At 40.3% G+C, this 20886-nt stretch overlaps 5 protein-coding genes, 1 long non-coding RNA gene and 2 other non-coding genes across 11 annotated transcripts in view; 6 read left to right on the top strand and 2 right to left on the bottom strand.

The window, feature by feature from the left end:
* LOC130413860 (uncharacterized) overlaps window positions 1-1074 on the top strand; it is a 40088-nt gene extending 39014 nt beyond the window's left edge. The window contains exon 4 of the long non-coding RNA XR_008905549.1: window positions 440-1074. This is a non-coding gene — a long non-coding RNA (uncharacterized LOC130413860). The remainder of the gene's footprint in view (window positions 1-439) is intronic.
* The window catches only part of tmem117 (transmembrane protein 117), a 38661-nt gene extending 35255 nt beyond the window's left edge, over window positions 1-3406 (bottom strand). The window contains exons 1-3 of one of the 2 annotated variants that reach the window (XM_056739359.1): window positions 2842-3406; window positions 1316-1367; window positions 1059-1238 (exon numbers count right to left, since the gene is read on the bottom strand). In XM_056739359.1, the coding sequence (XP_056595337.1) occupies window positions 1059-1238; window positions 1316-1367; window positions 2842-2880 (271 nt within the window). In that variant the 5' untranslated portion in view covers window positions 2881-3406. Of the gene's footprint in view, window positions 1-1058; window positions 1368-2841 lie in introns of both variants that reach the window. The other variant, XM_056739357.1, reaches the window with a different exon arrangement.
* Window positions 3407-3550: 144 nt separating this feature from the next.
* Window positions 3551-8445, top strand: twf1a (twinfilin actin-binding protein 1a). Its single transcript, XM_056739363.1, has 9 exons — window positions 3551-3692; window positions 4436-4513; window positions 4597-4775; window positions 5758-5853; window positions 5970-6074; window positions 6484-6609; window positions 6698-6848; window positions 6971-7092; window positions 7196-8445. Exons 1-9 carry the CDS (start codon window positions 3668-3670, stop codon window positions 7364-7366), a joined length of 1053 nt encoding a protein of 350 aa, XP_056595341.1. The 5' UTR covers window positions 3551-3667; the 3' UTR covers window positions 7367-8445.
* irak4 (interleukin-1 receptor-associated kinase 4) lies at window positions 7606-12329 on the bottom strand. Of its 3 annotated transcripts, none has more exons than XM_056739362.1 (12): window positions 11668-12329; window positions 11326-11498; window positions 11063-11254; window positions 10821-10981; window positions 10238-10302; window positions 10017-10131; window positions 9833-9942; window positions 9563-9749; window positions 9362-9424; window positions 8674-8832; window positions 8516-8582; window positions 7606-8192 (listed from the first exon to the last, which is right to left on the bottom strand). In XM_056739362.1, the coding sequence occupies exons 1-11, from the start codon at window positions 11823-11825 to the stop codon at window positions 8529-8531; spliced, it is 1437 nt and encodes a 478-aa protein (XP_056595340.1). In that variant the 5' UTR covers window positions 11826-12329; the 3' UTR covers window positions 7606-8192; window positions 8516-8528. The 3 variants fall into 3 exon arrangements, with proteins under 3 accessions (XP_056595340.1, XP_056595339.1, XP_056595338.1); XM_056739361.1 differs by having other exon boundaries at window positions 11063-11249; window positions 11326-11515; window positions 11668-11805; XM_056739360.1 differs by having other exon boundaries at window positions 11063-11249; window positions 11326-11804.
* A 132-nt stretch (window positions 12330-12461) lies between these two features.
* On the top strand, window positions 12462-13927 carry pclaf (PCNA clamp associated factor). Its single transcript, XM_056739364.1, has 4 exons — window positions 12462-12629; window positions 13290-13376; window positions 13476-13653; window positions 13774-13927. The coding sequence occupies exons 1-4, from the start codon at window positions 12584-12586 to the stop codon at window positions 13808-13810; spliced, it is 348 nt and encodes a 115-aa protein (XP_056595342.1). The 5' UTR covers window positions 12462-12583; the 3' UTR covers window positions 13811-13927.
* Window positions 13928-15506: 1579 nt separating this feature from the next.
* zgc:114188 (40S ribosomal protein S17-like) lies at window positions 15507-19050 on the top strand. The gene is made up of 5 exons (XM_056740709.1): window positions 15507-15594; window positions 16160-16311; window positions 17607-17712; window positions 18581-18646; window positions 18932-19050. The coding sequence occupies exons 1-5, from the start codon at window positions 15592-15594 to the stop codon at window positions 19007-19009; spliced, it is 405 nt and encodes a 134-aa protein (XP_056596687.1). The 5' UTR covers window positions 15507-15591; the 3' UTR covers window positions 19010-19050.
* On the top strand, window positions 17910-18037 carry LOC130415101 (small nucleolar RNA SNORA71). Its single transcript, XR_008905870.1, has one exon. It is a non-coding gene; the product is annotated as a small nucleolar RNA SNORA71 (small nucleolar RNA).
* On the top strand, window positions 18673-18800 carry LOC130415100 (small nucleolar RNA SNORA71). The gene has a single exon (XR_008905869.1). It is a non-coding gene; the product is annotated as a small nucleolar RNA SNORA71 (small nucleolar RNA).
* Window positions 19051-20886: the final 1836 nt, after the last annotated feature.

Genomic DNA, 20886 nt, shown 5'->3' with positions numbered 1-20886 from the left:
CACATCCTCTGTCCTCCACATCATCAATTCATTAAACAAATGTCAATTTGATGCTTTTAGTCATATATCAACTTTATTGTTTAAATGTGTTTAATATCTCACATCTGTTCCTGATTATCACCACAAACTCTAAAATCTGATTAACCAAGACATGAAAAACACAAATTTAGGATGCTAAGCAGATCTATGAACCGCCGTGGGGGTGTCAGATGTGATATTACGTTTATTCAGTCTGCTCTACATTTTAAGATTCAAGCCGCAGGAGCTTCACAAAGTTAAAAACACACGTCATTTATCACACACACACCGAGAGAATTGGGGAAGATTTGACATTTGCTCGTGTATGCGCATTCTAAAAATCACACAGGTTATGAAATCGTTACTCATACATTCATAAATGAATATTTTATGACGGAAACCAGATGTGTGTGTGCTTCAGGGTACAAGCTGACAGAACCACTGACCCGGCAGAACTCACAACACAAGAGGAAACGTGTCAGAGTAGCGACGGCTCTTCACCGAATCAGCAATCCATAGAGAACAAGAGAACCCGGCGGATCTGACAGAATCACCTGACGGAAAACACACACAACAGCATCCGCAGCAGATGTCTGTCCATCAACAGAAAGGAAGCTGGACCACAGTTTCATTCAATTACAAACTTTCCAAATTAGAAATTGTAACTAAATTCCTTTTAACCACACAAAACACTTTGCGATCTATATTTCGTCTTGGAGGGCTTTCAATGCATTCTGGGATTAAAAGTTTCACCATTAAGGATGCTAAAAAGCAGCACATCATTCACATCAGGACCACTCTTATGATGCCTTCAAAGGCTGCCTCTCTAGGGATCGACATGGCCCGCAAGTAAACAACATTTAAAGTGACAATCTACATGGTTTTATAATAGGTTTGATGACCACAAAAATCTTATAAAAGCAGACTGATTCCTGACAATTGAGCTACTATAAATAATGTTTAATCATTTGATGAAAAACATGCCATTTACAGCAAGAGAATATCATGCTTTCCAGAAAACACGCACGTAAACAGCGTACCAAACAGACGTCGATGAAACAGGAATTTTCCTGTGATGAGGCCCGTGATGATGGCGAGGATCCACATCAGGACTTTGAGGACGTTCCATCCTCCTCCCGGATATTTATTCACCACGAAGGAAAAGCAGTTTCCCACCACGATCATGTGCGCTTCTGTCTGGCTGTGAGACACGGGGTCTTCTGCGAAGATCAGAAAGTTGAAGAAGATGACCAGGTAGGCCACGATCACACGAGACCACGGGTGCTGGAAATAGTACCGAAACTGGGCGTCGATTTCCAGACGTCTGAGGAATCCCAGACACCGACCCCCTGAAACACACAGACGCTTTGATAAAGACTCGTATGTTTGCATATAAAAGAAGTGTGAGAGCCACCACAACACCCTTCAACACCAACCCAACAACACCGACGCCCCCTACAGACCAGGAAACTCACAAAGGCCTTGCTATCCAAAATATGATAGTCTGACTAAATTGAAGTCAAGATTGATAAGAAGTTAAATAAATGCTTCAAATCTAACTGTGATGCTTGTTATCACATAATTACATTTTGAGGCTTTGGACTGGACATGACAGACAAGGTCACATCATCGCTGTCCTTCAAAACCCTCGGATGTCCAAAAAAACACCGCACTTTATAAACGATGAAGTACTGTGTTGTCAAAGTTAACGAGCACTTTTTAATATTTTTTATTGCTGCAATATGTGCTTAACTCATAAAGGGTGACTTATAATAATAATTTATGTGAGAAAAATCACTAAATATTGAGATACGAGGTTTCATGACAGGACAGCAGTGATATTTCCGTCACAGAGATTTAAAAAGTTCCTTAACTGTATGTGATGAACTAACCTGATCTGACATTATAAACCATAAAATGATCAATCTGTATTTTTAAAATCTTAAATAAGGCGAAACTTAAAAACACACTTCAGTTTGGTTCTGTATAATAATACACTGTTGTTTCCACCCGTCTCTGTGTCAAATAAGAAACAACCCATCATCTTTTAATATCAAGCAATTTGGCGGTAAATTGTATTAATTGTCATAAAATGTCACCATCATGGTCATGTGTTCCAAGTACAATATAATGTACGTATATATTTTGTAACACCAAGTAAGATTTAACCCTACACTCTTTATGTGAATCAAGTCTGGATTTAAAGAAACTTACATAAAAGCTATTTATAGGTGTGATGTTTGTGAGCTTAAATCTGAAGATATAGTGTCACACGAAGCCTGGTGGTCAAAAATATCTGCGGTGACACGGTCTGGAATAACCTGCTGCTCAGAAACCACATGCTGCTGCTGTGTGTGTGTGTGTGTGTGTGCTCCCACATACTGTAGTAAACCGTACTTATCAGCCTATATATAATTGTTCTTTAACCTAACTATGGAAAATAGAACAGGACACTATAGTATTATTTAAAGTGTATCCATTTGCTACAGGTTAATGCAACTATTACAATACAACGCCATTTAATATGCATCCAGTGTAATATTGTTAAAGAAAAACACCACTCATGCAATTTACACCTGTTAAAGAATGAGTAAAAAAATGTATATGATCTAATTGTATAACACATGCATGTCGTAAATGTGCCGAACGAAACCATTGTGTGATGTTTGTAAATGTGGTGAGTATGCAGATTGATTTAATCTACTGAAAACACCCCACTGTTATCTGTTCTCTTATCAGCAGAAACCTACTGATGATATTAAAGTGTTAACACACACGAGCGCGCGCGCGTGGATACAGTATCAATAGTCGTGCGTGTCTTACGCAGGCAGTCGTGCTGTTTATCAGGTCCCATCCCGACATCGGTGTCTGATCCGCGTCCGATTACACAACCAGAAGCGATAAACCTCCGAACATCACACCTGAACAGCTGCTCGCGCACCGGACCACAACATGGAGACACCCGGATCACGCAACACCTCTTTCTCTCTCGCTCTCACACGCGAGGGTTCTGTGCGCGTGCGTGTCTGTCTGTCGCTACAAATCAAAGATCGGATCAGACTTTTTTTTATTAAAATAATTTATATATTTATATATAGCACCTGCTGCTCATATTTAACCCTAAATATCCCTATTGTGAAATCCTGTTATCATTAAATTCTGTGTAGAGCAGAAAGAACACATGTCATGAGATCAAAACAACACAAAATCAAACACAAAGAGAGCATGTGAGGTATATAAATATGTTTCCACATGGTTGTGTAATCGTCATGGTATTCAATAATATATTTATATAAATAACGTTTGTAATTGATTTCTTTGTGGAGGCCATGTGTGATCGCAAATCTCAAATAATTCATTCTCAAAATACAGTCGAGTATCATTTAAACATGTGTATTTTTATCTTTGAATCATCATAATATTAAGAAAGAATGTTTATAAGAACGTTCATAGAGAAACTGCACATAGAAATCAGCAATTTGTTTATTCTAACGTTCATTCATCGTACACTCGTATCCGCGCATGCGCAGCGGGAGGGGCGGGGCCGACTGTTGACGCGTCACAGGCGCGTGACGTCACCGCCGCTCCTCTTCCGTCTTCCGGGTTTGTGAGTTTTCTTCAAACATCATCAGGCGACAGGAGGATAATAATGTCTCATCAGACGGGTATTCAGGGTAAGATCAGAGTTATTTTACTCATTTATGTGTGTCCGGATCCCGTCGCTCAGGCTTTATAAACGCCGTCAAACGCGATTAGTGAAGAGATTCATTCAGAAAACACATAACGTTAACAGTTAAAGATGTGAACAAACCGCGTCTGATTTAACTCGCGACTTAATATCACATTTACACACACATCACGCTTTTAATCATTTATTGTTTCTGTGGTGTTTGATCTTCTTTCACTCTCACGAGCGCGCGGGCAACGCCTTCAGCGCGCGCCGCTCCATCTGCATCCCGTCTTGTAAAAGCGTGCAAACTCATGCATGATAATGCAATCCTTCATACATGTATGAAATATCAAAAGTGTCATGTGCTATTTGAAATATTATATTTATACTTTGTTGTGTTTTCATAGTGCATGTATTGTGACATGAATAAGTGTGTAGTGTATATAATGTGATATATACTGTATGTGCTGCTGAATATAACGTCTGACAACATTATAAACAACATTTACTTATTCTTCTAGAACTATATACTCCGTTTGTATGTCTCTGAATTATTACACACTTCCTTTTATATATCTATACACTATATGTATACAGGATACACAGTTCCCCTATATTCTACCATTTTTTCCTGTGCAGGGCTCTTACTTACTAAATAATCCTACATTTCTGTTCTATCGTATAAAGACATGATGGTTGATGTTAAATGTGTCACACGTGTCTGAGTGTTTCTCTTGGATCTTCCAGCTGCTGACGAGGTGAAAGATGTTTTCGGCGGTGCCAGGAACGGTGCTCACAGACTTCTGAAGATCATCATTGAAAACGGTACGACCGTCACTAGCCGTCTGAACTGAAGCAAGAGAGGAAGTGTAGAGATGAAGTGTGTGATTGTGTTGTTTTGTGTTCAGAGGAGCTGGTTTTAGGACTCACCAAACCAGCATGTCGGAGCTGGGAGGAAGACTACGACACTCTTGTGCTTCCTTTGCTGGATAAAGAGCTGCCGTGTTTCATTCTGTTCCGTCTGGACTCCACCAACAGCCTGGGGCACGAGTGGCTGTTCATCGCCTGGTCACCTGACCACTCACCTGTAAGACACACACATCTGATACACCAACTGAGCCTCACTCACTATTAATTGTTGTTGTTCTCAGTTTTCTTGTCTGTATTTTGTGTGTCTTGGAGTGAAGGTTACTCGAGTGTTTCTTCCTCTTATTGGCTGCATAAGGCTCTTGAGTTGCTCTGTAGTCCGAGCTGAACATTCTTACGATCTGATGCATGTCACAGCATGTCGTAGATGTGTGTTGAGGTGGTACACACAGATCTGGAGTCAGTCACAGACTGTTGTTGAAACACCACCAGTGCTGTTAGTATAGAGATGGTGGATTATTGCTGACGTGCGGTGCAGAATATCTGGATTACACTGAAAATGTCTTCATACGAATGTTTATTAGCACAATGTCTGAACAGATGATAAACAATTTCTATTCATATACAGCCGGGGGAAATCACTCAAGAGACCATTCCAAGTGTTCATCTAATCATCATATCTAGATGTATTGTGGTCATTTCAGTGTCTGTTGAATTTAACCAGAATCAAATTGACTGAAACTTTCCTAAACGCGTATAGAAATATGACTGTTGTATTTCTTAGAAGTGAATCTGAACTTCTTTTCTTTGCGGTGTTTGTAGTCTATAATAATACATCTGTTTTATTTTCATCTGTTTCTCCAGCTTCATTTTCTGAAAATAAATGCAGATAGAAACAACATTTTGATTTGAAATTTGGGAGAAATATTCATATTACATAAACACCTAAATACATATAAATAATACAATTTTAGTACAAAACAGACTTTGGTTCTTTTTCCGTGGCTGTAAATACAACTGATGTTAAGAATTAGAAATAAGCCTCAGATGTTGTTTATCTGTTGTTTATTTCTGGCTGGTCCTCTGTAGAGTTTGTGAATGTGATAACAGCTGTTTAGTGTCATGCGGTCGGCGGGCTGTGAAGTGTGTTTGTGCTTCCGTCGACGTCGCTCCTAAAATCTGCTGTTTGATTTCTTGAACAGGTGCGACAGAAGATGCTGTACGCGGCCACCAGAGCCACGCTGAAGAAAGAGTTCGGTCTGGGACACATTAAGGATGAGATGTTCGGCACTGCTAAGGTTTGATTTGAAGGACATTACAGTAAAGAACAAATCCGTGTGCAAGTGAACATGTGACAACATGGTTTGTGTCAGATATAAGTGTGTAAACGGTGAATTTGTTTACTTTGGGTTAGGATGAGGTTTCTCTCAGCGGTTATAAGAGACACGTGACGTCTCAGTCTGCACCTGCGCCGCTCACTGCAGCCGAGGAAGAGCTGCGAAAAATCAAACTCAATGAGGTAATGCACACACCTGACAAACAACGCCTTCTGAGGTTCTTATATAAAGCTAAAGATAGTGTACAAGAGAAAAAAATTAAAACCCAAAATACTAATTAAACCGTAGTCACGGCTGTTTTAATGCAGTAACCACACTTCTCTTAACACTGTTTCTTAAAGCGAAGTGCTAACATCAGAAATATTTTTGGAGTCTTTAATCTGATCATGTGATGTGACTAGTCTTTAATTCACAACCATATAAGGCCGTGAAGTGCAAGACAAGCACGTTCCATCCCTAAATCTGACCAATCAGAGAGGGAGACGATGCAAACAGGAAGTAGAGCTTTCATTTGTACAGAATGAGCGAGAGAACAGATATAGAACATCAGAGACCCGTCTGCTCATGAATGAAACCGCTGTCTGTCTGCAGGTTAATACTGATATTCACGTGAACACTACTAAGCAAACTCTTCAGGGGGTCGCGTTCCCTCTGGACGGAGAGGCTGTGAAAGCGCTGCAGAACTTGAGGGACAAGAAACTCAACTATGTTCAGCTGGTGAGACTTAAAGGACAAAACATTCCATGAAAGACAAACGACTGCACTTGTGTTTGATCATTTCCTTCCATTGTTTTTACTTTCTAAGAACATAGATTTTGAGAAGGAGCTGATCATGCTGGGCATCACGGACGCCACAGAAGTGAAAGATTTACCCAAGAGAATTCCCAAAGACGCGGCGCGCTATCACTTCTTCCGCTTCAAGCACTCGCACGAGGGCGACTATCTGGAGTCTATAGGTACGCTGCCAAACCACAGTCCTCCCCTCCAACAACCAATGAAATCTTGAGGCATAAAATCAACATGAATATCTTGTTTCACTCTGAACCGATGTAAGTTTTGTCTGTCTGGACTCTTCTAGTGTTTATTTACTCCATGCCGGGTTACAACTGTGGGATCAAAGAGCGGATGCTGTACTCCAGCTGCAAGAACCCACTGCTGGACATGGTGGAGAACACACTCCAGATGGAGGTGGAGAAGAAGGTCTGTTCGTTTGATGTCTCACAGTTATTGTGATAAAGAGATTCATGGTTGATTAGTTGATTCCTTGAATGTTTGGTGAAGACTCATATTTGTTCCGCCGCAGCTTGAAATCGATAACGGTGACGATCTGACGGCCGACTTTCTGTACGACGAGGTTCATCCCAAACAGCACGCGCACAAGCAGGCGTTCGCCAAACCCCGCGGGCCGCCCGGCAGGAGGGGAGACCGCAGGATCACGAAACGACCTGGCGAGGGGGAGGACGCCGACGATTAAACCAACATCTGCCAACAAACAAACAACGGATGACAGAAGCCACGTCTGTGCCACACAAAGCTGTCAACCTTTTTATTTTCACAAATCTCCTCCAGAGAGCGACACAGACGTCTTCATGAACTATGGCGTATGTGACAGGCGTTTGGACTTCTGTGGTCCGGTGGATGGCTGGTGTTCGGACCGGCGTGCTGAAATACTGCATGTGTGTCTGCAAAATCAAACTCTGCTGAAGGTCAAAATTCATTAAAAAAATTTAATCAGAGCAAGAATGAGTATTAAAATCACAACGGTTAAACATCTGACAGCAATCTGGTTCAGATTTTCCACAAATGAACAGTAAATCTGCCGTGTGATGACGGGATAAATCCATCTTTCTTAAAAAAAGCTTTCGTGACTTTAAACTGTGCCAAGTTCACATCAGGTGATCGACTCGTAGTTACTGCTGGAACACGAACGGCCTCATTCCTGAACGTTTGTCATTCCACACGCTTGCGTTGTGTCTTATATTGTTTTATTTTTCTATTTTAATAAACATAAGGGACGTCTTAACATCTGATGAATCTGACCTCTTAAGACATTGTTTTAGGTCACAATGTTGTTTTTCATTTTAACACTGTACTTTTATAACAGAAATAAATTCCCATGTTTTTGATACGGTCATGTTTGGTTGAGGGTGTCATGAGATGCTGGTTTTTCTATGCAACTGTTACACAAGATCACCGTCTTGATCTCGTCTTATTTTTCTGCATCTTTAAGAAAGTTCCCCATCGCTGGGCAGATTTCCATTATGATCGAGACAAAGGAAACGTCTGTGATGATGAAGAATCTGGAAAGTAAAGAAAGAAATGCAGGTGTTAATAAATCATTTTGTTAAGGACAGAATTGATTTAGATGTTTTTTCTGCTGTGGTCAGAGGTCAAAACAAACACAGGTCATCATCTACTGAAGGTCATTTGGTTCTCCACTGTATAACATCTGTACTGTGATCCTTTAATATGTAGCCTGTGTGTGATCAATCCTGTCTACACAAGTCACTGTACAACTGTTTTTAATTAAAAAAATGTATTTAAAACATTGAATCAATTCTTCTGTGTTCTATAATATGATCGTGGAAAAAACTACAGGAATGTGCAATAAATCAGAATTTACCATGCGTGTCTTCTCATGGCGAGCTTTGGCAATGTTCCTCACAAACATCTTCCAGCGCAGACAGAACCTTACAGAGAGAAATGGACAAATGATTGACATATTCCGCATATCGACACGGTCACAAAACACTCCAATAAACTATAAAATATATGACGTACCTCTGTGACGAGGGGTCTTTTATTCTTCTTCTCACACAGACACTGAAAAGCTACTTCATACATCTTCTCCACCTCCTGCATCCTCCAGTCCTTCATCTTGTGATCAATAAAGTCCTCCAGAGACACCTCCTCATCATCGATCTCGTCCTTCATCTCCATCTGAAACACAAACACACAGATGTGGAAAATTCAAAGGTGCATTTCTGTCAAATATATCCTCACGCTTGTGAAATTCTGAACCCGTATGAAACTAAAAACACAATGTTCACGTTCGTCTTTTCAACCAAATGAAAGAAAACTGATTAGAAGCAAAACAAATACATTTAAATGTTTTGCACTGCAAAAAATTACTTTCTTACTTAGTAATGTAAAAAAAATTCTTGAATCGAGATGCATTTTCTTGATGAGCAAAATTACCAAAGAAAATAAGTCTTGTTTTTAGATAAATACATATGAAATTTCAGTGAATATTTGCAAGAAACAAGCAAAAAAATCTGCAAAATTATTTTTATTACCCCATTAGCAGAATTTTCTTCTATGCAAATATTCACTGAAATTTCACTGTAAGTATTTATATAAAAAATATTTAATTATGAAGATTCTTTAAAACGTGTTCTCGTGTGTTCCTCATGTATCTTTGGAAGACCATGACACAGTAATATAAATAATGACATTTATCTTTACAAACCAGGAGTTTGGGATCACGGCTTTCATCGACCGGAGGAAGACCAGACAGTATTTCCAGCACCACCTGCACAATAAAACACAAGTTATTGCCAAAACAGCATATCATTTGATCATTTGAGCTTGTGTAAAAATATAGTCCTGAACATGAATCATTTATAATGTATTATTGAATCCACATCGAGTCAATATCACATGATCATACCACGCCAAAGCTGAAGATGTCTGATTTGGGTGTGATCTCTCCCCTCAGAGCCTCCGGCGCCATGTACGCCGTAGTACCCACAATCCTCTCCGTCATCACCGTCGAACACGAGCGTTTGCCAGAAGCTCGCGTCAAACCGAAGTCAGAGATCTTGGGAACGAAGTGGTGGTCCAACAAGATGTTTGCACTGTCAGACAGATGCAGCGGTGTTGGTATTACCACAATGCTTTTCTTTATTTCTTCAAGCTGTGTGAGGTGCGTTTCACAGACCTCTTTACATCACGATGGATGTGATTATTGCAATGCAGGTACTTCAGACCCCGGGCTGTTCCCGTGGCGATGGAACACCTCATCCGCCACGAGAGAGAAGGACTCCCATCCTGCGGGCAATGTTGAAGAGAGCTTAAAACACGAGGAAAGTTTAATTAAAGGAGTTTACAGGTTCATTTATTACCAGACATCCCAGTCGATCCAGCAGAGATCCGTTGGGCATGAAGGCATAAACCAAACACAGATGCTGCCCGTCGCTGGAATACCCCACCATCTCCACAAGATTCACATGTTTCAAACTGGAAAAGAAGAAGAACAGAGCGCTCAAAACAAGTCTACCGGAACATCAGATGTGCATCTGTGATTTCTTTAAATGAACTTAAAAAGAGTAAAACATCACTTTACCTCTTGAGTGTTTGGACCTCTTGATTAAACTGATTCCTCAAGTCCTCAGGAGAGCTGTCATCCATCTAAAACAACAAAGACGCACAGCTTCAATAATGCACTGAAATGGCTTTCTTAAAATACTAAAGAACTAAAAACTTTATATTTATTTCGCCTCATGTCACTCAGCCCCACAATGGCTTTCTTCTTTGTTTATTACTTTTGTCTTTTTTTTCATTCAAAATTGTTATTATGTTTTTGCCATGTTTTAAATCCGTACAAAGGAATTTGGTGAAAAACACAATTTAATATAAAACTTTAATTTTATAATAAATTATTATTATTACAATTAGTTATAATTTAAAATGAAGGCTTAAATATAACAAAACAAATGTCTTGCTCCGCACCTCTTGTGTTTTGGTTAAAAAAAGGTACAAAAAAGCCATCAGGGGGTCTGAATGACACGGGGGTGAATAAATAATTGATTGAACTATTCTCTTTAATACACTTTCCTGGTGTTATCGCACATAAATACATCTCGTTCATCACGTATTCAAATAATGACTTGAGATCAGCACTTGAAGCTGCGTTATGTTCTACTCACAGGGTTGAGTTTTTTGACGGCTACGGCCGTGTTACCCATGAGCCCTCTGAACACAACACCAAACCCACCGGCTCCCAGTCGACACCCCCCCTCAGCCACCGGACGCTCATCCCAGTTTTCCGTGATGACCGTCAGCTCGCCGTGATTGAACCTGTAGAAACCTGCACGGGAGAAACCAAACCCCGACTGCAGTCACTCCATCAGAGTATATAAACACTGTTCAGGATGCGTCATCCTCTGACCTTCACTGCTGCTCCATGTGATGAGACTCTCTGAGGTCTCCTCAGGTCCGGTGGAGCTGTCCGGCTCCATCACGGGTTTGGTGATGTCCTCTACAGGTTTGGTCACTTCGGGACAGGCCGCTGCCCTGCAGGAGCTCCACAGGCGGAGAAACGGCTGCTTTATACTGCAACGGCGCATCTGTTGAGCCTGATCTCAGAAAGGAGAAATGTGTTAGATCTGTTCCACGTGTGTCACAGCGATGCTTGTCATGTTCTGTAAGTACGTTTATCCATCCGACTGATTTTATAATCTGGCAGGAGGACACTGACGGCGGCGAACAACTTGTGTCTGATCAGAATCTCCATCAGATCGGCCACAGTACAGTTTGAGGTGCCCCAGTCAGACAGCATCTCCATAGTGGGACTTTTACCCTGGACCACAACAGCATCAAACCTCCTGAAATCACACAAAACCTTCCAACATCACATCAGACACACACAGTAGTACTAGTTAACACTGAAATACACACATGAACACACATTCGTGCACTTTGAGACACACTTCAAATGTGTATTTTGACATGTCTGGTTCTACGCAAGTTAAACGATGATGTGAATGAGAGTACCGGACGTGTAACTGTGTGTATCGGGGTTCTCCGGTGGGTTTGTTGATGTCCATCATCACAGTTCTCCACGTGCCCTGCGGGTCCAGCAGATCGGACAGTTTCCTCATCGTCGAGAACTTGAGGGTCCGGACCGGCGTCTCCGCCGTGACGTCACACATAGCGCTCCGTTAAATGATATATAACGCGTTGTGTGAGTGCTTTTCTTCGCCCTTATTTCTTGATATTGAGAAACTTCCTTGATTCGGTGTCATTTCCCCTTTATTACAACATCCGCTTTAAACGGAAACCTCATGAAACTACAACAGGAAGGTTCGACCGAGATTTAACATTATATGCTCCAGAAACACGCTTTTATGGAGAAATAACGCGCACTTTAGCAGTATAAACTAAACTTTAATGAGATTAAACAGTTACGTCTGCCATTCATGAGCGCTCCCGGATGGAGGGAATTAAAGTATAAAAGTCCTTATTCTTCTACAAACACGAGCATTTCTTATATTTTCGACGCATTATTAGTCGTTAAACGTTCAAATCTGTTCGTGCTTTCTACATGCATTAAAAGATTAATGTATTCAAATATATTTCAAAAATACACTTTTTTATGCTTGTTTTTTTACAGATGTTTGTACAAACTTAATAGCAGTTTATATTATAGCTGCAGTATCACGGTATTAAGATCAATCCAGTGTTACCATGGTAATTTTCCCGACCGTCCTTTAAAAAGCGGCGGAAAGGAGGATGGGCTTGCCCTCTCAGTCACGAGCCCTACAATCCCGCCCACCCATTGGCTTGCTTGGCGTGACGTCACCCAGCGTCGGTTCTATTTTAAAAAGCGAGCGGGAAGCGGGAACGTTATTTCTTTATATCGTCGTGTTGTCAGACGTATCGGGCGATAAACTCGCACACTCCCGCAGCCATGGTGAGAACAAAAGCCGATAGCGTTCCCGGCAGCTACAGGAAAGGTAAGAAATATCAACGAAATTGAGGAAAACGTGCGTTGTTTGTTAGTGCAGTTTCGGAAAGTCTCCTCAGTAAACTTTGAGGCACGTAACGTATATTCGCCGTCTTCACATCTTTATAAAAGCAGAGATCGCTGTTAATATTTCTCTTTAGCGTGTTTTGCTATGTGGGATGAGTAGATGTGTCAAGTCTTGACATCACTGGATACTTCATCTCCCGCCATTTGTGATGCGCTTAAAGCGAACTTTTACTCATTAAGAAAAACTTCCAGTCAAGTCATATTATAATTTGGCAGTAACTTCTATAACAGACGTACGAATAATGCGTTAAAATCGGATTTTGGATAATAACTGTCCATCAACCAGGCCACAGTATCGCTTTGCAGGACATCTGACCGTTTAAATAAACTGTTTATCAATCGATACATTATAAAACGAGTGTTTCCACAGGGTCGATGTTTTTGTATTGTTTAAGTAAATGCAAATAGAGGTTTTGTTTATTCCTTTCATAAAGATGCACGAATTGGCGCCACTTCATGCTGAGCGCGTCACGTCATCTGTGTACGTTATCAACGTGAAGCAGCGACGCGCCTCTGACGTCAGAGGAATTCTCTTTGTGTGTTTGTCTCTCACACTTTTGCTTTTCATGTGTTTTTGTTGAAGCTGTTGCCGCTTCAGCGCCCCGGAAGTCGCTCGGCGCGTCCGGATCCACGAACTCGCAGAGCAGCGGCGCGCAGTCGGGCACGCCTGGTAAGGGGGTGCGCGCGCACGAACACTATATGAGCTCAATATCGATGCACAAAGGTACTATAAGAGTAGTTTCATGAGGTGACGTGTTTGTCTGTTTAGCCAAGGGTAAGTATGCTGGAGGAAACCCTGTGTGCCCGCGCCCCACCCCGACCTGGCAGAAAGGCATAGGCGACTTCTTTGGGGGTCCCGGCAGGAAACCAGAAAAAGAGAACCTTCATCCGGCATCTGAGGATGATGAGGAGGCCGGAGGCAGCGGGGTCAGCAAAGCACCCAGGAAGTGAGTATCTGTGCATGACCCCATCTGGAGGGTTTGTGATGTTCTGGTTGGAGGATTGTGTCTATGGTTTGTTTGGACGCGATGTGATGTGATGGTTCATGCGGTGATTTTGTTCTTCAGGTCCAGACCGATCATCGATGACGAGGATGAAGAATAATGACTTGAATTTCACTTTGTTTGTTCATTGACCTGATTTTAATGTAAATCTGTAAATACTTTATTTGTATGGTTCCTTGCGTTTTGTACAGACATTTAATAAAACGTTTTTTCTTAAGATCTTTATGTTCTTGTGGATGAGTTGATCTATGGCTGTAAATGTACTGAATCAAAAACAGAGTTTATGAGCTCTTCTAAAGAACTTGTTCACCCAAAGACAAAGTTCTGTTTTCTATTCATGACCTTTAAACTGATTTGATTTTCTGTGGAACATGAAAACAGGGGTCATGGGGTTTTATTGATAAACTGGAAAAAAGTATTCATTCAGATTGTCATTTTAAACTGCTGTGAACAAGAGGAAGTTTAGATCTTTGTTCTCCAGACTTTTAGTTTTGTATCAAATAATAGATTAGTTTCAGAAGCTTGTTTGCTAAAAATCTATAGGCCGCATACTTGCGTTTTCATTGGAAGGAACAGAGTTCAGCCTTTATTCTGTTGATCAAACATGATCAGGTCTGAGTTCTATTGTTTGACTGGTCTGATTTCTGAATTGATACGACGGATATCGACTGGACATTAAAAGGTTTGACTTCTCATCGTTGTTTATACGATTAACTATGTTCTTGACCTGTTCATAGTATATAAAATCTTTGAAAAGAATGTGGATGTCAATTGTAGTTTATGAAAAAAATTGATACTGCACTGTGGTAACATTTTTAAGGCTTAATATACTTGAGTTTGCTTGAAAATAATTAAAATAACATACAAATGTAAATTCTCGGGTCAGAAACAACTCTTTTCAGTGTATAAAAACATACAAAGTCTATCCTATCAAAAACCAGAAAGGATACAACAGGCATGTATTTCTTTTAATATTTTCATTCAGTGTTGGTTATCGTCCTTAGTAAAATAAAAGTCCCTGTCTACCGGAAGTTGTGATCGTTTTTACTTCCGTTTCCTGACGCATTTCCGCGAGTGAAAAGTAATTTCAAAGGAGAAAAATTTCAACAGTGACCCAAATGTTTTAGCATTGTTGTCATTTGAAAAACATACGGAAAGATGTTTCATTGTTTATTAAAAATAAGATATTCTACAATTTTAATTACATTATGAAAATCTACTAGTTTGAAAAAAACTACTACGAATGAAGCTTATTTAATCAATTTGTTTATTTTGTTTGTTAAATATTATATTCATAAGTGTATGTTTTCTGTCAATAAGTCTCTCTTCTCTGTTCCGTTTAAAGAATTAGAGAAATATTTTGGTCTTTCAAACTAGCACCAACAGAAAAGCTATTGTTTATCTTTCATCTTTTTTGGATAATATAATTAAAGATCTTGTTTTTATTTCATTTATTATTTCATTTTGTTTTTTTATGTCTTGCTCCCCTGGTTGTAATATGTATGTTGTATGTCTCTCTGTTCTAAGCATCATAATAAAAAAGTGGACAAATATCTCAGAATTTAATATTTATGAGTGTACATGAATTTTAAAAAGAAAATGTCCCACAATATAAATAAATAATACTTGTAATTTTTCATTTCACTGGGAGTTTTCTTTGTTTTCCCTATGTTTGTGTTTGGTTAGTGTCTACAAGCCTTATTCAACAATAAAATCAGTTCACGTTCGCAAAGCCTTTTAAAAGTTTTAGAGGAGCCGCTGTTCTGTCGTTCCGCCACCGCTAGGTGTCAGTAAGCTCGCGCGGTGGCGCTAAAGACGTCTCTGACGCTTCTTCTTCCGGTATCGCGTTTCCGCCGCTCTCTTCGGCTCTCCGGATCCATCATGGTGGGTGCCTTACTGAATCACTCTCATTTAAATCCGCTGTAATCCTACTTACAAACACATCGGTTCTTGCAGATAAACACGCGAGTGTGATCACCAGTCAGTCTCGAGTGTGTGCTTGTGTGTATGACGCGGCAGATGAGCGTGTGTGAGAGATGAAAGTTCACGCAATTTGTCCGATCGCGTATAACAGACGTTCGCGCGCGATGCATTTGTTTCTTTTCTTTCACTCGAGCGATTCACAGTAACATTTAACGAATGACGTAAGACTAACGCAAGACTATCTTCACGTCAGGTTAGGTTTTGTTAGCACACTAGAACCGTCAGTACCCAACACAGGGGAGATAAAGAGTACATGGGGCAAATGCAGTAGTTCAAGTCTCAGTTTCTGCCCCTTAAATCCCACAATGCACTAGCACAGACACACTGCGTCTCGCAATAACGTGATGTTTTCCTTGTGTAAGTGTTACTGTACATCAGTGAAGTGATTCTAGCACATATCTGTACTCTGGTGAAGGTGTCCAGTGTGCTTGAACTGTCCTCACGTTGACTTGTTGTCATTTTGCAGGGACGAGTTAGGACCAAGACGGTGAAGAAAGCCGCACGGGTGATCATTGAGAAGTACTACACCCGGCTGGGCAATGACTTCCACACCAACAAGCGTGTGTGCGAGGAGATCGCCATCATTCCCGGCAAGAAGCTTCGCAACAAGATCGCTGGGTGAGTATGATGCCGAGCGACCAATCAGACGTGACGTTAAGAGGACGACGTGCTCTTGTGGCCGAACATTTATCACACAGCAGTTTGACTCGAGTACGATGAAGCATTGTCTAAATTCACACTTGCCACCAAAATTGCTTGTGTGAGAACCAGATCTGTGTACTACAGGACAGTGTGAACAGAACAAACCACTCGGAATCTGATCTCTGATCTGAATCACTTCCATAAGTGGTCCTAAATCAGATACAGGTCTGATGTCAGTCTGAACGGTCATATGGGAATTCATGTGACTTTTGCGTCATTGTAATTTGACATGCGTCACAATTCTACACTGATTTTCAGCCACACGCGCCATTCTGTTGACGGAAGTGCACTGTTGCCTAACATCAAGCGTCAGATTATGAGCACGAGCCCCTGCACTGTACACCGCTCGAGGGCCGCACGATGCAACAAATCACTATAGAATCCGTCATTATATGAAATTTTGCCACTGGGTACGACTCGATGCAATATGACAAACGCATTAATGGTTTCCATTGTCTTTTATCCTTCTGCATACACCACTGGCATGCGTGTTGACACGGTGGTAAAAGTGTGTTCTACTCTATGCTGGGATGTGTAGACTGGCTCACGAACACCCTCAGCACCGCATAGTCAAACACACCCGCTGACTTGACCGTGCTTATTTCTGTATGATAGTGTGCTGCGTGTTGTTGTTTTGTGCATGCGATTCAGTTTATAACCATCATGAGATTACACTGGAATCTGTTATTGGCCACGTTTAAAAAATAATGTGAACTGCCGAGATTTGAGCATTAAGGCTTGCAGTGTGCATGTAGTCATTGAGCGCGTTTACATGCGCAGTCTTACTCTGGTCATGTTTAATCAGCTGATATGTATATGGTCGTGTAAACGCGTAAAACGGTTTTCTTTAATTGGGGAAAGTTCATAAATGGCGTTAGCAAAACCCTCTCGACAGAGGTAGTTTTCCGCCCATTACTCCGTTTTCGTGCTTTACCGGATTTTTCTGTTTTGTTTGTGTCACATGTCTGACAAGCAATGGTGCCATATTTTCCCACGCCATATATAATTACTTAAGACTATCAACGATGCACGTGAGAAACCCGCCAAGTCTCAAACTTCCATGTAACCACGGTTTTTTGCATGGCCGGTTTATTACTATATATATATATAACATGAAAATACGGATTTCTTTTCAAGGTGATTTTTGATAGATATCAGTTTATATTGTGCATGTAACACTCATTGTGTTGATGTGATTGTGTTTTGTGCAGGTATGTGACCCATCTGATGAAGCGCATCCAGAGAGGTCCGGTCAGGGGCATCTCCATCAAACTGCAGGAGGAGGAGAGAGAACGCAGGGATAACTACGTCCCCGAGGTGCGCTTGACTTTTCTCTCTGTGGTGTTCTGGGTTTTTGTTTGAGAGAAACGGTTCTGTTGAACTTCTTGTTGAGGCTTGTGTTTGATCAGCTGGGATTATACGCCGAAGAAAGTTTCAGTGTTTTTGATTTGAGAAAGATTGTGTGAAGATCTCCTATGATGAGACAACAGCCTCATTTCTGCTTTGTATCACGGTCCTGTTTCGAAAGTGACTATGGAGTGACTGGTCTCCAGGTCATTGATATCACAGGAAGAGAAAACTGAAAGTCTTTCCCGTGTTTGCTGGAATCTCCATTCCTGACAAACCCTACATCTTTCACACAATATTATACTAAAACTACCAGTAGCATACCTGAGATTTTAGCCTTGATGTTTAACAAGGTGTCTTTTTAAAAAATATCAAAGCAGGAATCATGTTCACAGTCTAATCTTCATTGTTGGGAAGAATTGACTTCCTGTCATTTAATATCTCTTCTTCTTTCTTTACTTCTTGTTGATAATTCATTGTGATATCATCACTCAGAACTGTTTCAGCGGTTTGTCTTCATTCATCTGTTAGTTTATTAAAACGCATCGTATGCACCGATGTTTCGTTTACATCACAGACTTAATACACAATTTGCTTCAATTCACACCTGTAAGGTCAAAGAGATGATTGTGGTGTTTGTTGTCAGTTACATTCAAATGTCATTTGACTTAACTCACATGATAAGTATGAAAGGAACCTGCAATTTTATGTTTAGAAACAAAGATTCAGATGCAAACGCTTTAAAAACAGTTTTGAGGAATCATTTCACTGCAAACTGATTCGCCGACTCAAGTGAAAAGGGATTCTGATGTGTTTTTAATGTTGATGTGTTGTGCAGGTTTCTGCTCTGGATCAGGAAATCATCGAGGTGGACACAGACACCAAGGAAATGCTCAAGCTTCTGGTAAGAATGAAGTTGTTTCTTCACGGTCCTGTTTCGAAAGTGACTTTGGAGTGACTGGTCTCCAGGTCATTGATATCACAGGAAGAGAAAACTGAAAGTCTTTCCCGTGTTTGCTGGAATCTCCGTTCCTGACAAACCCTACATCTTTCACACAATATTACGTATAAATTAAATCTGGTCATGACGTCTGATAATATTGAGCATTTTCCACTTTTTGCTGCTGCTGTAGTATTGATTGGTCAAAGTGTTGTTCCTTTAACTCAAATTCTTCTTTTGTGTTTTTAGGATTTTGGCAACCTGTCCAACCTTCAGGTGACTCAACCTCCTGTCGGCATGAACTTCAAGACCCCACGTGGAGTCTGAACATTGTAATATATCTCTTAATAAAACTGGGGGAAAAACAAGCAGCTGTCTAGTCTTTATTTCTGAACGAGATCTACTTGGTCTCTGACATTCTTCTAAATATCTTCATGTTCAGCAGAAGAAATACATTTATAGGTTTGAGAAGGTGAGGGTGAACTAGGGATGCACCGATCCGATACTCTGGATCGGAATTGGGGCCGATCCGGATGTTTTTTGCTGGATCGGGTATCGGACTGACGGGTTCTCTTCAGTCCGATCCGTTGCGATACCCGTGGAAGTTACTCTAAAGCTTCATAAAGGACTAACTATCAGGAAATTACCATAAACTGTGTCATGCACTGTATTCGTTGTCATGTATTTTGATAGCTTTGAAACCAATATAACATAATTAAAAAACTCTGACCTCCGCTGGTGCGGTCATCTGTCAATCTCAATCCAGCATGCGTGTGTCCGGGAACAGTCAGGACGATACTCTTTCCAAAGTTTTTTATTTCCTTTATTTCCTAGTTATTCTTCCTAATCACTAGATAGTAGACTGTGGTTTTGTTTAAAATGCATTTAGCCGGAGACTGTACTCGCTGAGTGTAACGTTATTAGATTCAAGCACTGGAAGCGGTCTATGTTATGCGTCATTCATACACTATAACTCTTTTTTTTTACTTTAGGATGGATGCAATGTACTATGATTTAAACACATAACATATCTCTTCTCTTTGTGTTATAACTGTTTTGAACTTGGGAAGCAAAGATCCCCGCGACATCAGGATCATCACTATCCGGGATGCTCGTGAGTGAAGCGGGTGCATTAAGCGCATCATTCTGCGTCCAATGCGCATGACTTTAAATAACGTAGAAGCGAATGTATTAAGCGCATCATTTTGTGTCCAGGATGTGCATGAGCGAGTTTGGAGACTTTTATATTGTGATAGCTTTGTGCAATAAACAGAGATTTATTTGTTAAACATTTTGTAAGTATCTGTGCTTAATGAGACCACATTTTTGTTTTGTATGTATTTTTAAGTTAAATAAAGCACTAAATAACATTTAAAAAAATCATACTTTTAAGTAAAAATACTTAAGTGAAGGAAAATGGTAGATTTTAATGTACTCATGGATTTAAAGTAAAAAAAAAAAAAAAATGTATGGACTGTAGTGGAGTAAATATGCTCTGCTTCATACTGTAGGAAAGTATTTTTTGTCCAAAGTTCTCTGATAAAATACATATATTTTAAAATGTACTTGAAAGTAAACATTCTTAACTATCCACCTCTGGCAATAAAAGTTAAAATATGCAAGTCTACTTTGATCATGAAAAACAGTGCTAGTATCGGATCAGAATCGGTATCGGCCGATACACAGAATTCAGGTATCGGAATCGGATCGGAAAGGAAAAAGTAGGATCGGTGCATCCCTAGGGTGAACTGTCCCTTTAAGAACTACATTTTTAGTATCTCATTTAGGACAGTGTGTTAAACACGAAGGCCCAGTTTCATAGACAAGACTTAAGACTAGTCCCAGACTAACATGAATGTTTGAACTGTCTTAACTGAAAATAACTTGACGTATTTTAAAATAGAGGAATGCCATCGTTTTTCTTTAAGCTGCACGACACCAGTAATGTTTTTTCTAAAGCATCTTTGTGAAAGCGATGTAAAAATCTTAATTTTTATGTAAACTCAATTATTGTAAACCAAAGTTTAGCAAATTCTATCCTTCTGTCTCCCCTATATGATAAATGTAAAGCAGTTGAGGTTACCTTGGCGCATCTTTTTTGGTTCTGCACACAAATTCAGTTTTTGGTTAGAAATATTAAAGTTACCGTCTATGACTGTTTTATTCCCGGACCCAATGATAGCAATTCTTGGTTTGTCTAACTC

Source organism: Triplophysa dalaica, chromosome 24 (genome assembly GCF_015846415.1).
Source record: "Triplophysa dalaica isolate WHDGS20190420 chromosome 24, ASM1584641v1, whole genome shotgun sequence".
Lineage (NCBI taxonomy): Eukaryota > Metazoa > Chordata > Actinopteri > Cypriniformes > Nemacheilidae > Triplophysa > Triplophysa dalaica.
Note: the sequence above shows the minus strand (reverse complement) of the source record. Positions and strands in the feature narration are given on the sequence as shown.